Raw genomic sequence first — 14,393 nt, 5'->3', positions numbered from 1 at the left:
ACCACGTGTCTGTGTACCACCTGTCTGTGTACCACGTGTCTGTACCACCTGTCTGTGTACCACCTGTCTGTGTACCACGTGTCTGTGTACCACCTGTCTGTACCACGTGTCTGTGTACCACCTGTCTGTGTACCACGTGTCTGTGTACTACGTGTCTGTACCACGTGTCTGTGTACCACCTGTCTGTGTACCACGTGTCTGTACCACCTGTCTGTGTACCACGTGTCTGTACCACCTGTCTGTGTACCACCTGTCTGTGTACCACGTATCTGTGTACCACGTATCTGTGTACCACGTGTCTGTGTACCACGTGTCTGTGTACCACGTGTCTGTACCACCCGTCTGTAACCACTGGGTGGGACAAACTTGCCCCACAGTTGCGCGCAAAAGCGCAACGTGAGCGCGGGTTGGTGAGCAGCGATGGCAGCGAACTGGCCAGCAGGGGGCGCCACGCGGCGTCGACCACGTCCGGGCGACGTCGTGGGCACGCCCAGGCTGGGGTTCGCCAACCTGTGCTCATTCTTTTTTGATTTACGCGGACAGTCCCCCCAAACGTGGATGCGGGGCGGTCACAATAACTCTCGTACGGAATTTCCGAAAAATGATGAACACTTATCACTGCAGGGGGGGGACTCTCCCCCTAATGAAACCGACCAAATAAATCAGAACGCTTGCACACCTCCCACCCACGACCCCCCCCCCCCCCCACCCCCGCGCCCCCCTCGTAAAAAACATTTTTGGCGATGAAACTCCAGCGATAACGGGATACCGTCGAAGCCTTTTCGGCAAAGGCATTAAGTGCCACGTGGCGACGGCGACGTCAGAGGGGAAAGGGCAACGTCACTATTCGGAAAGTGACGTCATCGCCGCCGCCGCCGCTGTCTAATTAATTAAATCCTTCCGAAGCGTGGGTGTGGTGCAGGGGGGCGGAGGGGGGTTGCTTCTGAAAACAATAACCAATATCTTAGTGGGTTTCACCAGGTCATATAAATAAAAATAAGTTTGGGTTTTAGTCAAAAAGAAAAACAAGACTTCCGAAGCGTGATTTTTATCCTGCCTCGTGGCTTTGTGTTGTCGTCGTTATTGTTGGAGTGTTTATTATTATTATTTGTTTGTTTGGTAGGGCCCCCCCCCACCTCCCCCCGTGGCGGAACGCGCTGGCAAACAAACGCGGGGCGAACGATCAAATTTGACGGTCGCCTGAATCCGCGACTCAATTAGCCGGCGGAGTCCACGCGCAGCTTCGCTGGAGATCTCCCATCAGTCGCCACGCGCCAGCCAATGACGGCTGCCGATGCCCCCCCCCCCCGCCTGCTCCACCCCCCCCGCCTGCTCCACCCCCCCCGCCTGCTCCACCCCCCCGCCTGCTCCACCCACCCCCGCCCCGCGTGATCCACCCCCGCCCCGCGTGCTCTACCCCCCCGCCTGCTCCACCCCCCCGCCTGCTCCACCCCCCCGCCTGCTCCACCCCCCCGCCTGCTCACCCCCCGCCTGCTCACCCCCCGCCTGCTCCACCCCCCCCCGCCTGCTCCCCCCCCCGCCTGCTCCACCCCCGCCCCGCGTGATCCACCCCCGCCTGCTCCACCCCCCCATCGGCGAAGGCGCCAGCAGAGGACGCAACGTTATGGAGTGTGTGGAGTGTGTGTGGTGTGTGGGTGTGGGTGTGTGTGGTGTGTGTGTGGAGTGTGTGGAGTGTGTGTGTGTGGAGTGTGTGTGTTGTATATGTGTGGGTGTGTGTGGGTGTGTGCGGTGTGTGTGGAGTGTGTGGGTGTGGAGTGTGTGTGTTGTATGTGTGTTGTATGTGTGTGGTGTGTGTGTGTGGAGTGTGTGGGTGTGGAGTGTGTGTGTTGTATGTGTGTGGGTGTGTGTGGTGTGTGTGTGTGTGGAGTGTGTGGGTGTGGAGTGTGTGTGTTGTATGTGTGTGGGTGTGTGTGGTGTGTGTGTGTGGAGTGTGTGGGTGTGGAGTGTGGGTGTGTGCAGTGGGTGGTGTGTGTGAAGTGTGGGTTGTGTGTGTGAAGTGTGAGTGGTGTGTTTGAAGTGTGGGTGGTGTGTGTGAAGGGTGGAGTGGGTGGTGAGTGTATGTGTGGTGTGGGCAGTGTGTGGGTAGAGTGGGTGGTGTGTGTGTAGTGTGTGTGGGTGGTGTGTGGAGTGGGTAGTGTGTGGGTGGTGTGTGGAGTGGGTAGTGTGTGGGTGGTGTGTGTGTGTAGTGTATGTAGTGGGTAGTGTGTGGCTGGTGTGTGGAGTGGGTAGTGGGTAATGTGTGGTGTGTGTGGGTGGTGTGTGGAGTGGGTAGTGTGTGTGGGTGGTGTGTGTGGGTGGTGTGTGGAGTGGGCAGTGTGTGGTGTGTGTGGGTGCTGTGTGGGTGTAGTGTGGAGTGGGTAGTGGGTAGTGTGTGTGGCTGGTGTGTGGAGTGTGTAGTGTGTGTGGGTGGTGTGTGTGTGTAATGTGTAGAGTGTGGGTGGTGTGTGGAGTGGGTAGTGTGTGTGGGTGGTGTGTGTGTGTAGTGTGTGGAGTGGGTAGTGGGTAGTGTGTGTGGGTGGTGTGTGGAGTGGGTAGTGAGTGTGGGTGGTGTGTGTGTGTGTGTAGTGTGTGGAGTGTGGGTGGTGTGTGGAGTGGGTAGTGTTTGTTGGGTGGTGTGTGAAGTGGGTAGTGTGTGTGGGTGGTGTGTGTGTGTAGTGTGTGGAGTGGGTAGTGTGTGGTGTGTGGAGTGGGTAGTGTGTGTGGGTGGTGTGTGTGTGTAGTGTGTGGAGTGGGTAGTGTGTGGGTGGTGTGTGGAGTGGGTAGTGGGTAGTGTGTGTGGGTGGTGTGTGGAGTGGGTAGTGTGTGGTGTGTGGGTAGTGTGTGGAGTGTGTAGTGTGTGGTGTGTGGGTGGTGTGTGGAGTGGGTAGTGTGTGTGGGTGGTGTGTGTGTGTAGTGTGTGGAGTGGGTAGTGTGTTGTGTGGGTGGTGTGTGGAGTGGGTAGTGGGTAGTGTGTGGGTGGTGTGTGGAGTGGGTAGTGTGTGTGGGTGGTGTGTGGAGTGGGTAGTGTGTGTGGGTGTGTGTGTGTGTGTAGTGTGTGGAGTGGGTTGTGTGTGGGTGGTGTGTGGAGTGGGTAGTGGGTAGTGTGTGTGGGTGGTGTGTGGAGTGGGTAGTGTGTGGTGTGTGGGTAGTGTGTGGAGTGGGTAGTGTGTGGTGTGTGGGTGGTGTGTGGAGTGGGTAGTGTGTGTGGGTGGTGTGTGGAGTGGGTAGTGTGTGGTGTGTGGGTGGTGTGTGGAGTGTGTAGTGTGTGTGGGTGGTGTGTGGAGTGGGTAGTGGGTAGTGTGTGTGGGTGGTGTGTGGAGTGGGTAGTGTGTGGGGTGTGGGTGGTGTGTGGAGTGGGTAGTGGGTAGTGTGTGTGGGTGGTGTGTGGAGTGGGTAGTGTGTGGTGTGTGGGTGGTGTGTGGAGTGGGTAGTGGGTAGTGTGTGTGGGTGGTGTGTGGAGTGGGTAGTGTGTGTTGTGTGGGTAGTGTGTGGAGTGTGTAGTGTGTGGTGTGTGGGTGGTGTGTGGAGTGGGTAGTGGGTAGTGTGTGTGGGTAGTGTGTGGAGTGGGTAGTGTGTGGTGTGTGGGTGGTGTGTGGAGTGTGTAGTGTGTGTGGGTGGTGTGTGGAGTGGGTAGTGAGTGTGGGTGGTTGGTGTGTGGAGTGGGTAGTGTGTGGTGTGTGGGTGGTGTGTGGAGTGTGTGGAGTGGGTAGTTCGAAGTGTGTGTGGGTGGTGTGTGGAGTGGGTAGTGAGTGTGGGTGGTGTGTGTGTGTAGTGTGTGGAGTGGGTAGTGTGTGGTGTGTGGGTGGTGTGTGGAGTGGGTAGTGGGTAGTGTGTGTGGGTGGTGTGTGGAGTGGGTAGTGGGTAGTGTGTGTGGGTGGTGTGTGGAGTGGGTAGTGTGTGTGGGTGGTGTGTGGAGTGGGTAGTGTGTGGTGTGTGGGTGGTGTGTGGAGTGTGTAGTGGGTAGTGTGTGTGGGTGGTGTGTGGAGTGGGTAGTGTGTGTGGGTGGTGTGTGGAGTGTGTAGTGGGTAGTGTGTGTGGGTGGTGTGTGGAGTGGGTAGTGTGTGTGGGTGGTGTGTGGAGTGGGACCGGCCGTGAAGTGGCTAAAGCGCTGCGCCATGAACCCAACCTCCCGAGTTTGATTCCCGCTCACCACCAGCAACACCAGTGACGATTATTGGAAACATTCCTGGGCCTCCCCTAGGTCAACTCAGCCTCAAATGCAACACTGGTGCGTCGTGTAAACATCGTCACCGGGGAGACAAAGGCAACTGGGCGTGGTCCTAGCCGAACTACCGCCTCGAATACCGTGGCGGCCTTCATAGGTGCTGCTCGCTAACAGCACTTGCCCCTACAGTCTGTTACAGCTATACAAGTTGGGGGGGGGGGGTCTTTGTGCAGTACGCATGCACGTAGTGTGGGCTGGGTATTTACCCTCCACGCTGCGTGTTATGCGGGGCGCAGTGCGTGTGTGTGTGCCTGCGTGTGTGTCTGCGTGTGTGTGTGCCTGCGTGTGTGTGTGCGTGTGTGTGTGTGTGTCTGCGTGTCTGCGTGTGTGTCTGCCTGTCTGCGTGTGTGTGTGTCTGCGTGTGTGTCTGCGTGTGTGTCTGCCTGCGTGTCTGCGTGTGTGTGTGTCTGCGTGTGTGTGTGTCTGCGTGTGTGTGTGTGTCTGCCTGCGTGTCTGCGTGTGTGTGTCTGCGTGTGTGTCTGTCTGCGTGTGTGTCTGTATGCATTGTTCATTGTGCGTGGCACTGCGTGGCGCATGGACCAATCAGTTGAATCGGAGCAACACAACCATCACGGGATGGCCGGGGACGTCCCGCTTTGCCTGGCATCTCTAGAATTTCCCCAGAATCCAGCCGCCCCCCCCCCCTCTTCTTCCCCCCCCCCCTTCTTCTTCCCCCCCCCTCTCCTCCCCCGCTCTCCTCCCCCCTCTCCTCCTCCCCTCTAACCCCCCCTCTCCTCCTCCCTCTCCCTCCTCCCCCACTCCCCTCTCCCTCCCTCTCCTCCCCCTCTCCCTCCCTCTCCTCCCCCACTCCCCTCCCCCCTCTCCCTCCCTCTCCTCCCCCACTCCCCTTCCCCCTCTCCTCCCCCCCTCTCCTCCCCCACTCGCCCCCCCCCCTTCTCTCTCTCCTCCCGCGTGGAATTCTTCCACGCCACTGAACGAGCGGTGGCGCCCAGACACAAATCAAACTCATCGCCATCATCATCATCATCGTTGTTGAGTGCTGCTGCTGCTGCTGCTGCGTCGGTAGTCGTTAACAACATCGACGTCGACGAACTCCAAGACTCGTTCGTCAGTTACACTGCGGCCTTTTGAAAGGAAATCGATTTCTACATGAAATACATATAATAAGCGACGTTTCGGGCAATGGCCCCCATTGATGAAGAAGGACCATTTCCCGCAACATCACCAGCGGTGGCGAGGAGGCGTTTATCTCGTAGCAGGAGCGTGGGGTTCGATCCCAGCTGCTGCTGCTGCTGCTGTAGTATATTTGTGTTCTGTAGTATATTTGTGTTCTCTCTCTCTCCCCGTGGTGACCCAGCGTGGATCATTCTCCCGATTCATCCTCCGGGTTTGCCCCCCCCCCCCCTTCTCCTCGTCCTCCACTATGATGATGTTGGTGATGATGCTATCAGCCACTACGATGATGAGCCTTCATCGCTTGTGGTGCGGTCGCCTCTGAACAGCAACAACAGCAAGGGATCATAGCTGAGTGGGCACTACCTGTTCAAATGAGAAACAGCGAGGAGTTTTGGGCTTAGCCTAGTTTTTTTTTGTATATATATGAAGTATTTTTTTTTTTACGGTTTAAGGTCGCAGTGTTATTGAGCAAAGTGTTGAGTTCTTGTGTCAACGCGGATTAAAATCATCGCGCTCCCCCCGCCCAGCCCCTCCACCCCCCTCTCCTACGCCCCGCAGTCTCGCACTAAGCTCCGAGCCCCCCACTCCACCAGCAGCAGGGATCAGGGCTGCCGTGAGCGAGCACCAGCGCCGCACAAGACGCGTTGACAGCTCGATTGGAACCGTGGGGAGGGGGTGGGGGGCAATCACCCCCCCTACCCCCCCACCCTTGCCCCCCCCCACCCCCCACCGGGATTTACCACTGCCACTACTCAACCACTCTCCTTCACAACGTGGGAACTGGTCTGCGGTGTACCGCTCGCTCTTCTCCCAGCAGGCTGTGGCTGGGCACGGCCCCGCTGGTGAGGTTCTACAGCGACGATGACGACTCAGCGTGGCCTGCCCCCCCCCCCCCCCCCCCGGTGGCATTCTGCAGCCGGGCAAACCGATTTACCGATGAATAACGAGAGAGAAAGAAAAGGAGAGGCGAGAACCGCTACGCGACCACAGCCGCAGTATTGACCGGGGCGTCCGCCAGGCTCGAACCGCCCGAGCAAATGGCTCGGGTCCTCGTTTACCTCAATAACGCGACAGACAACAAAAAGCTCCAACCCCCCGCCAACTGACATCACCAGCCTCCTCCTCCCTCCACGGGTCAAATCCAACCACCCGCTCACCCGCTCACCCGCTCACTCGCTCACCCATTCACCCTCTCACCCGCCCACCCACTCACCCGCTCACCCACTCACCCGCTCACTCGCTCACCCGCTCACCCGCTCACCGCCCCCCCATCCCACCCGCCTACCCACTCACCCACTCACCCGCTCACTCGCTCACCCACTCACCCGCTCACCCGCCCACCCACTCACCCGCTCACCCACCCACCCACTCACCCACCGACCCACTCACCCACTCACCCGCTCACCCCGCCCACCCACTCACCCGCTCACCCACTCATCCGCTCACCCGCCCACCCACTCACCCACTCACCCGCTCACCCGCCCACCCACTCACCCGCTCACCCGCTCACCCGCTCACCCGCTCACCCGCCCGCCCGCCCGCGATGACATCCAACTCACATAATCCAGGCTTGGAATTGGACACAGGATGTCCCGATCAGACACACGGGGGTCATACATCTTCCACACGGTGGAAGCGAAACCAAAAATGCCCAACCCAGCCCCTGACACAAGGGGCTCTGTTCTCCTGCTGCCGCTGCCGCCGCCGCTGCTGCTGCTGTTTGCTGCCGCTCGCTGTGATTCGTTTGCCCCGAGTTGCTCGCGACAGCGGGAATGCGTGGATAGCACGGGACGCGAGCGCGGAACGTGAGCTGGGTTTGTGTCGGTGAGACGGAGAGACAGATAGGGAGGGAGAGAGAGAGAGAGAGAGGGGCAGCTTGGAAGCTTGAGTGTCACTCTTGCAGCCGCGACTTATGCCTGTCTCTCCAGTTGCCACCTGGTCAAAATTAAAGTCGCCGTCGGCGTGATTGCTGCTGCTGCGGCTGCCGTGCATCGGCGAGTCTCGAGACTCCCCTTCAGGAGGGTCCTGCCCGAAGCACGTTTAAGAGAAAGCGTCTCTGCTGGATGTGAGGTTGCCTTTCCATTAAATTGTGGAACGCTGAGCCAGCGTTGAGCGAACGTTGTTCCGATGTTCATGGGTTACCCCCGGTGCTACCCGAGTTCGATTCCCGCCCGCCAGTTGACATCGGTGACGATTGTCTGAACCGGCCCTGGGCCCTCCCAAGGTCGACTCAGCCTCAGATGAGCGTGCGGTGCGGCGTGCGTATAAACATCGCCGCCACCGCCGCCGCCGCCGCGGAGGAGGAGGAGGAGACAACGTCGGGCGGGCGTGGTGCTGTCAGCCACCCATCCCCATCGTGCTCCGTGCCGGCCTTCACAGGTGCCGCTCACTAACGGCACTTGCCCCCACGGTCCGAAATGCTACACGGGGGACCTTTGCCTTCGTCGCGTCAACGGCGAGTCAGCGGTGGCTTGGGGGGAGCGGGGCGGGGGGGGGGGGGCTGGGGAGGGCGGCGCTAGCGTGGGGGGGGGGGTGTCCATGCGGGCGCCGCGTTACCGGCGCCAGTCGGTGTAGTAGAGGTGGTCGGCATAGGCGGCGATGCCGAACGGGTACTGGAGCCCCTCGAGGAAGCGGCGCCGTGGGCCCTGGCCCCGGTGCATGCACTCAAGACGACGGGTGCCTGGGTCGGTGGAGGGACACACGGTGGGGGGGGGGGGGGGGGGACACACACGGTGGGGGGGGGTCACACGGTGGGGGGGGGGGGGGATACACGGGGCATGAGACATGGTAGAGGGGGGCATGGGGGGAGACGCGGGGAGACGTGGGGGGAGGGGATTTGGGGGGATACGCACGGAGACACGCAGTGGGCGACACGCCGAGACACAGGACGCGGTATGAGGAGGACACGCAGGGATCACGCATGACCCGGTGGCAGTGATGGGGGGGACACATAGACAGAATGGGAGACAGGAGAACACCACTACCACCACCACCACCATCGCCACCAATCAACAACACCACCATCACGGCCACCACTGCCTCCAACACAACCCCGCACTGCACCACCGGTACCATCATCACCACTGCCGCCATCTTCACCAAAAGGCAAAGATCCCCCGTATAGCCTTTGACGGACTGTTAGGGAAAATGCTGTTCACGAGCACCAATGAAGGCCAGAACGGCACGCGAGGGGGTGGGTGGCCAGCACCACGCCCGGACGCCTTTGTCTCCCCAGTGGTAATGTTTTTACACACCACACCAGGTACTCATTTGAGGCTGAGTCGACCTAGGGGAGGCCCACGACTGATTCAGATAACCGTCACCGGTGTTGGCTGTGAGGGGCAATCGAACTCGGACCGTAGCGCAGCGCGCTAATCGCTGCACCACTGCTGCCCGCTATCTCCACCACCACCACCACTTTCACCACCACCACCACCACTTTCACCACCACCACCACCATCACTTTCACCACCACCACTTTCACCACCACCACCACCACCACTTTCACCACCACCACTTTCACCACCACCACCACTTTCACCACCACCACCACCACCACCACCACTTTCACCATCACCACTTTCACCACTTTCACCACCACCACTTTCACCACCACCACCATCACCATCTTCATCATCGCCACGGCCACACAGTCCCCAGCGCACCGGCATCGGCCCAGCACAGCTGGTGCGAGTAGGGGTCAAAGGTGAGTCCGTTGGGCAGTCCCAGGTCGTCTCCGACGAGCACCCGGCGACCCGTGCCATCCATGTTGGCCGTCTCGATCCTGGGGGACTCGCGATTCCAGTCGGTCCAGTACAGCAGCCTGGTTCACGATGGCCAGCACGAGGGCACGGGGGCCGAGGGGGGGGTGGGGGGTACGGGTGGGGCCGGGGGAGGGGGGCAGCAGAGGAGAGAACGGCAAAACAACGTCGACAAAACGAGGCCGGCCCCACGCGGGAGTCTCGAGGACATTCGTGGGTGACCGCAGGGAGGCGGAGGACGACGCCGGGCCTCTTGTCCACCGCACGTGCAGCCTGGCGGTTAGCGCGCTCGGCTACGTACGGTGCAGGAAGGAGTTCAACACGCACACAAACGCGCACGTACGCATGCCAATTGCTGGAGAGTTCCAGAGGTAAAATCCCCGGACATGTGAAGCCACCCTAGGCTGGTCACTGCAACCTCAGCAGCAGCGGCAGCAGCGTCATCGTCACACAAAGACAAAGATACCCCGGATAGCCTTTCGCAGGCTGTTGGGGCAAGTGCTGTTAGCGAGCACCTATGAAAGCCAGTACAGCTCACGAGGGGGTGGGTGGCTCAGCACCACGCCCGACCGCCTTTGTCTCCCCAGTGGCGATGTTCACACACCGCACCAGGTACTTATTTGAGGCTGAGTCGACCAAGGCGAGGCCCAGGACCGGTTCAGATAATCGTCACGGGCGTCGACCGTGAGCGGGAATCAAACTCGGGTCGCCAGGTTTGTAGTTGCGGCGCGCTAACCACTACACCACCGCTCACCCTACCGTCAGACACACACAGACACACACACGCACAGACGCGCCATAGGCGTAGTTCACGATAATTGTTTTGTGTGTTTATAGGGACAACGGCTACGCCGCCACTCCCTCACCCGGCGGGGAGACCCGGAGGAAGCGTAATTAAAGGCCGCGAGAGAGAAGCAGAATTCCCCCGCCCGGTAAGGGGGGGGGGGTGGGGTTGTGTGGGGGGCGTGGTGGGGAGAGAGAGAGGGGGGGGGGGAATTGGGGCGATCTTATCGCGGCATTAGGGGTGGGGTCCGCGGGGCACTTTGACGAATGCGCCGTGGGAGCGCGCACCGGATGAGGCTCTGCTGGGGACGGACGTTGCAATTTAGATTCTCCAGATTTTTATTGCCCGTGTTTTATTTTTAAACCGCTCGGTGTTCGCGGAGTGGCCGCGTTTGTCGGTTCACGTCCGGTGCAAGCCGACCGCCCTTCGTGGGTCCTGTCGTCGCCGCTGTGACCTCGCTCGACTCATGATTGCTTACCTCTCTATGAGAGCATCAACGATCTCACCAGACCTGTGTCGTGAAAAAACCCTCCACCACCCGACGCGCCGGGTTGAACGGTCACGTGGCCTACTGACCCGCCGGGAGGCGATGAGGGACGATCCTCGCGACCACCAAAGTGAGCGGCCATCGGATAAAACGACGCTTCGATCCAGGGAGGTCAGGATGGGACAATTACGGGTATTCTCCGCATTATACGAGACGCCCGGAAAGTAAGATGGACACCACCCCTATACCCCCCCTCCCCGCCCTCCACACTTGTATCCGGTATGTACGTGTGTGTGTGTGTACGTGGAACTTCTTTCGCACAGTACATTAGCACAACCGTGGCTAACCGGAGGTGCGCGGGAAGGACGGCAAACTCAACGCGAAAAGCAGCTCTCGAGAATCGAGTTGTCGTTCTCGAGTGAGCTTCGCTCGATCCGCTGCTGGATGAGAGTCTCCCACACGCCGTGCGTGGTGGCGGAGGGTCGCTCGGGCGAAGGACAGCAAAACACGCTTTTCATTTTCCTTTCAAACAGTGCACCGTGACGTCGGAAGAACGCGGCGAGAAGCCGGGACGCGACCGGGAGACTCCGCGAAACGCCGGGACCCGCCGGGAGATGCCGGGAGTCACCGGGCCACTCCGGGGGACGCTGGCAAAACGCAGGGAGTCGCGCGGCGGGGGGACGCCTACCCTCCGCTGGGGTCGGCGACGATGGCCCGGGGGTTCACGAGCCCCGTGTCGAAGAGCACGCGGCGGTGGGAGCCGTCGAGGCGCGCCACCTCGATGCGGTCGGAGCCCGAGTCCGTCCAGAAGACGTTGCGGCCCAGGTGGTCGATGGCCAGACCCTCGGGGCTCCGCAGATCTACTCGCGGCACACGGGGGAGGGGGGGGAGGGAGAGGGGGAGAGGGGGATATACCGCGGATAGTGGATAGGGGGTATAGTGATAGCCGCGTGCGTATGTATGTTGGACTTTTTTCGCACCGTACGTAGCCAACCAAGATAACCAGAGGCGCGCGATCTGGCACAGGGGATATCGTGAAAGCCGAGCGATCTGGCGCAGCGGGGAGAATTTGCCGATAGCCGCGTGATCCTGCGTAAGCGAGTAGGTGAGCGACTTGATTAATGAGTGGGCGTGTGAATGAGTAAGTGAGCGATTGAGTGAGTGTGTGGGCGAGCAGTTGAGTAGTTAAGTGATCGAGTGAGTGCGTGCGGTGAGTGAGTGGTTGTGACCAGCAGCGCAGTGAGTGGGGTGAGCGAGAGAGCGAGCGCGTGAGCGAGTGAGGTGGGTGCGTTGCCGTGCCCTGCGGTGTGTCTCGGTTCGACCACGGCATGCGGTGCGCGTGATGAAACAGTCGCCAGCGTCTTGGTAGACCGGAGGCCTCAATCAACGTTCATTTCACGGGGGCCGAGAGGAATTTCCGAGCTTTTAGGCAAGCCGGGTATGAACGCGCTTTTCAAAAGCGAGCACCTCCGGCTGGGCAAGGCAGCCGGTTAAGCGAGTCTCCCAGATCCCCCAGCCCTAGCGAGGGTTGCGATTGCTGTTTACACGAGAAAGGGGTTGAAGGGTGGGGAGAGGGTGGAGAACGGCCTCCCAGGGCCAAATGAGACTTTGAAATCCCATCGGCCGGCCGCGGCGCACGAACGAACACGTCTGAGCCACGTCTGTCACGGCAGGAGGAAAGGTGGAGGTGAAGGCGCAGCCCTGCAAACAGCCAGCACGTGCCAGCGCTGGTGCAAGTGCGCCCCCCCCCTCCTCGCACCCCCCCCCCGCAAGTCCACTCAAGAGACGGAAGAGCCCCCCCTCTCTCCATGCTCCGCGCGCCCGCCGTGCCGGTTAGCGGCGGAGCTCGTTGTGGGGAAACGCGACCGATGCCGTCACTGGTGCTGGCGCCGTCACTGGTGCCATCACTGGTGCCAGCACTGGTGCCGGCACCAGTGCCGTCACTGGTGCCGTCACTGGCGCCGGCACCGTCACTGGTGCCGTCACTGGCGCCGGCGCCGTCACCGGCGCCGTCACCGGTGCCGGCACCGTCACTGGCGCCGTCACCGGTGCCGGCACCGTCACTGGCACCAGTGACGGCACGCTGCCGTCACTGGTGCCGTCACTGGCGCCGTCACTGGTGCTGGCGCCGCCGCCGCCAGTGCTCACCGGTGCGGACGATGACCTCGGGCTCCCCGCCGTGCAGGCTGGCGCGGCTGATGGTGCGGGTGGCGATGTCCGTCCAGTAGACCTTGTTCTCCACGCAGTCGTGCGCGACGCCTACCACGATCGTGCCCTGGACGCGACGATGGGGGCGGCAGCGGCGGCAGCAGGTTAAGAGGCGGCCGTGTCTCGTGACTGTGCACTCATTCACCGTGTCCGCTCGCTCGCTCGCTCTGCCATTGCCGTGCTCGCTCGCTCTCTTGCTCGTGCATTCGCTCGAGTCGATGCCCTTAACATTGGTAGCGTTGACGTCCACAGCAGCTGTGGGCTTGCGCGTGTGTGTGCGTGTGTGTGTGTGCGTGTGTGTGCGTGTGTGTGCATGTGGCGGCCGGGCCTGGTGTTGGCCACCCACCACCTCGTGCGCCGTGTCGGCCTTCATAGGTGCTCGCTAACAGCACTTGCCCCGACAGTCTGCTAAGGCTACACGGGGGATCTTTGCCTTTGTTTGCACGGAGGTTCGCGCGCTGCGCTACGAACCAGGCCACGCCCCCAAGTTCGATTCCTGTTCACAGCCACCGGTGACGATTATATGAACCGGTCCTGGGCCTCCCCTAGGTCCACTCAGCCTTAAACGAGTACCTGGCGCGGTGTGTAAACGTCGCCACTCGGGAGGCAAAGGCGGTCGGGCGTGCGGACTGCCCACCCCACGCCCCCGTGTGCCGCGCGGGGCCTTCGTAGGCGCTGCTGCTGCTGCTGCTGCTACTCCGTAACCGCACTTGCCCCCCTGAAGGCTACGCGGGGCACCCTTGTTGTCTATGCGTGCGTGGCGCTCCACACGTACGTGCAGCACGAGCACGGCGCGCGCCTGCTCCTTGCGCAGCGCCGTGCCGTCGAGCGGCACGCTGCTCAGCAGCTGCCCCTGCGCGAAGACCAGCGACGTGCCGGGAGGGGGCGGCACGACGTCCGGGCGGTGCGTCGGGCGCACCACGGGGGGGGCGGCCGTCGGGAGACCTGGGGTCGGGGTCGGGGTCGGGGTCGGGGTCGGGGTCGGGGGCCGGCGGAGCGGGAAGCAGGGGAGGCAGGAGGGAGCCAGCGGTTCAGGAAGGATGCATCACCGGTTCGGATCGTTCCGCTCGCCCGCCCACACATACTCAAGCACGTACTCACCGCCTCCACTCACTCAGTCACTCAGCCACCCACTCCCCCCCAACATCTCCACTCACCCACCCTACCACTCACCCACCCACCCACTCACCCACCCACCCTACCACTCACCCACCCACTCACCCACCCACCCACTCACCCACCCACCCTACCACTCACCCACCCACCCACCCTACCACTCACCCACCCACCCACTCACCCACCCACCCTACCACTCACCCACCCACTCACCCACCCTACCACTCACCCACCCACCCTACCACTCACTCACCCACCCACCCTACCACTCATCCACCCATTCCGCCTCCAACCACCCCCCCCCCCCGCCGGCGTCCCCGTCCACTCACAGGGGGGCTCGGTGCCGGGCGGCGTGCGCGTGCCCGCCTGCTCCTGGCCCTCGGCGTCCACGCACCAGCAGTAGCCCGTGCCGTGGTGGCACTGCACGGGGAGGAAGGTTCCATCGGCGCCGCACTGCGGCACGTAGTGCCCCACGGGGCGGGGCCCGCGGGGGAGCAGAGCGGCGCCCCCCGAGGAGCCCACGAGGCTGTCCCGCCACCGCTCGCACGTCGACTTCCCACCGCCTCCGCCTGTCGGCAAAAACATAAAATGCTCGCTCGCTCACTCCCAATTTTGTTTCTCTCTTCTCTCCCCCCCCACTCCCGGTGGTTACCGGCAGAGGGAACTCTGAAGAGA

General features: G+C 61.6%; 1 protein-coding gene and 1 long non-coding RNA gene across 2 annotated transcripts in view; both read right to left on the bottom strand.

Annotated features, from left to right (window-relative positions):
- The window catches only part of LOC142929339 (uncharacterized), a 335,621-nt gene that overhangs the window by 115,943 nt on the left and 205,285 nt on the right, over positions 1 to 14,393 (bottom strand). The window lies entirely within an intron of this gene.
- LOC116947060 (nidogen-1-like) overlaps positions 1 to 14,393 on the bottom strand; it is a 128,542-nt gene that overhangs the window by 19,899 nt on the left and 94,250 nt on the right. The window contains exons 16-21 of the mRNA XM_032962448.2: positions 14,048 to 14,287; positions 13,378 to 13,547; positions 12,543 to 12,669; positions 11,083 to 11,254; positions 9,028 to 9,185; positions 7,919 to 8,042 (exon numbers count right to left, since the gene is read on the bottom strand). Of these exons, the coding sequence (XP_032818339.2) occupies positions 7,919 to 8,042; positions 9,028 to 9,185; positions 11,083 to 11,254; positions 12,543 to 12,669; positions 13,378 to 13,547; positions 14,048 to 14,287 (991 nt within the window). The remainder of the gene's footprint in view (positions 1 to 7,918; positions 8,043 to 9,027; positions 9,186 to 11,082; positions 11,255 to 12,542; positions 12,670 to 13,377; positions 13,548 to 14,047; positions 14,288 to 14,393) is intronic.

The sequence above is a fragment of the Petromyzon marinus genome, chromosome 29, assembly GCF_048934315.1.
Source record: "Petromyzon marinus isolate PM22_M1 ecotype Great Lakes invasive population chromosome 29, UKy_Petmar_22M1.pri1.0, whole genome shotgun sequence".
NCBI lineage: Eukaryota > Metazoa > Chordata > Hyperoartia > Petromyzontiformes > Petromyzontidae > Petromyzon > Petromyzon marinus.
The sequence above is the reverse complement of the archived record's forward strand: the minus strand, read 5'-3'. Positions and strand labels throughout refer to the sequence as shown.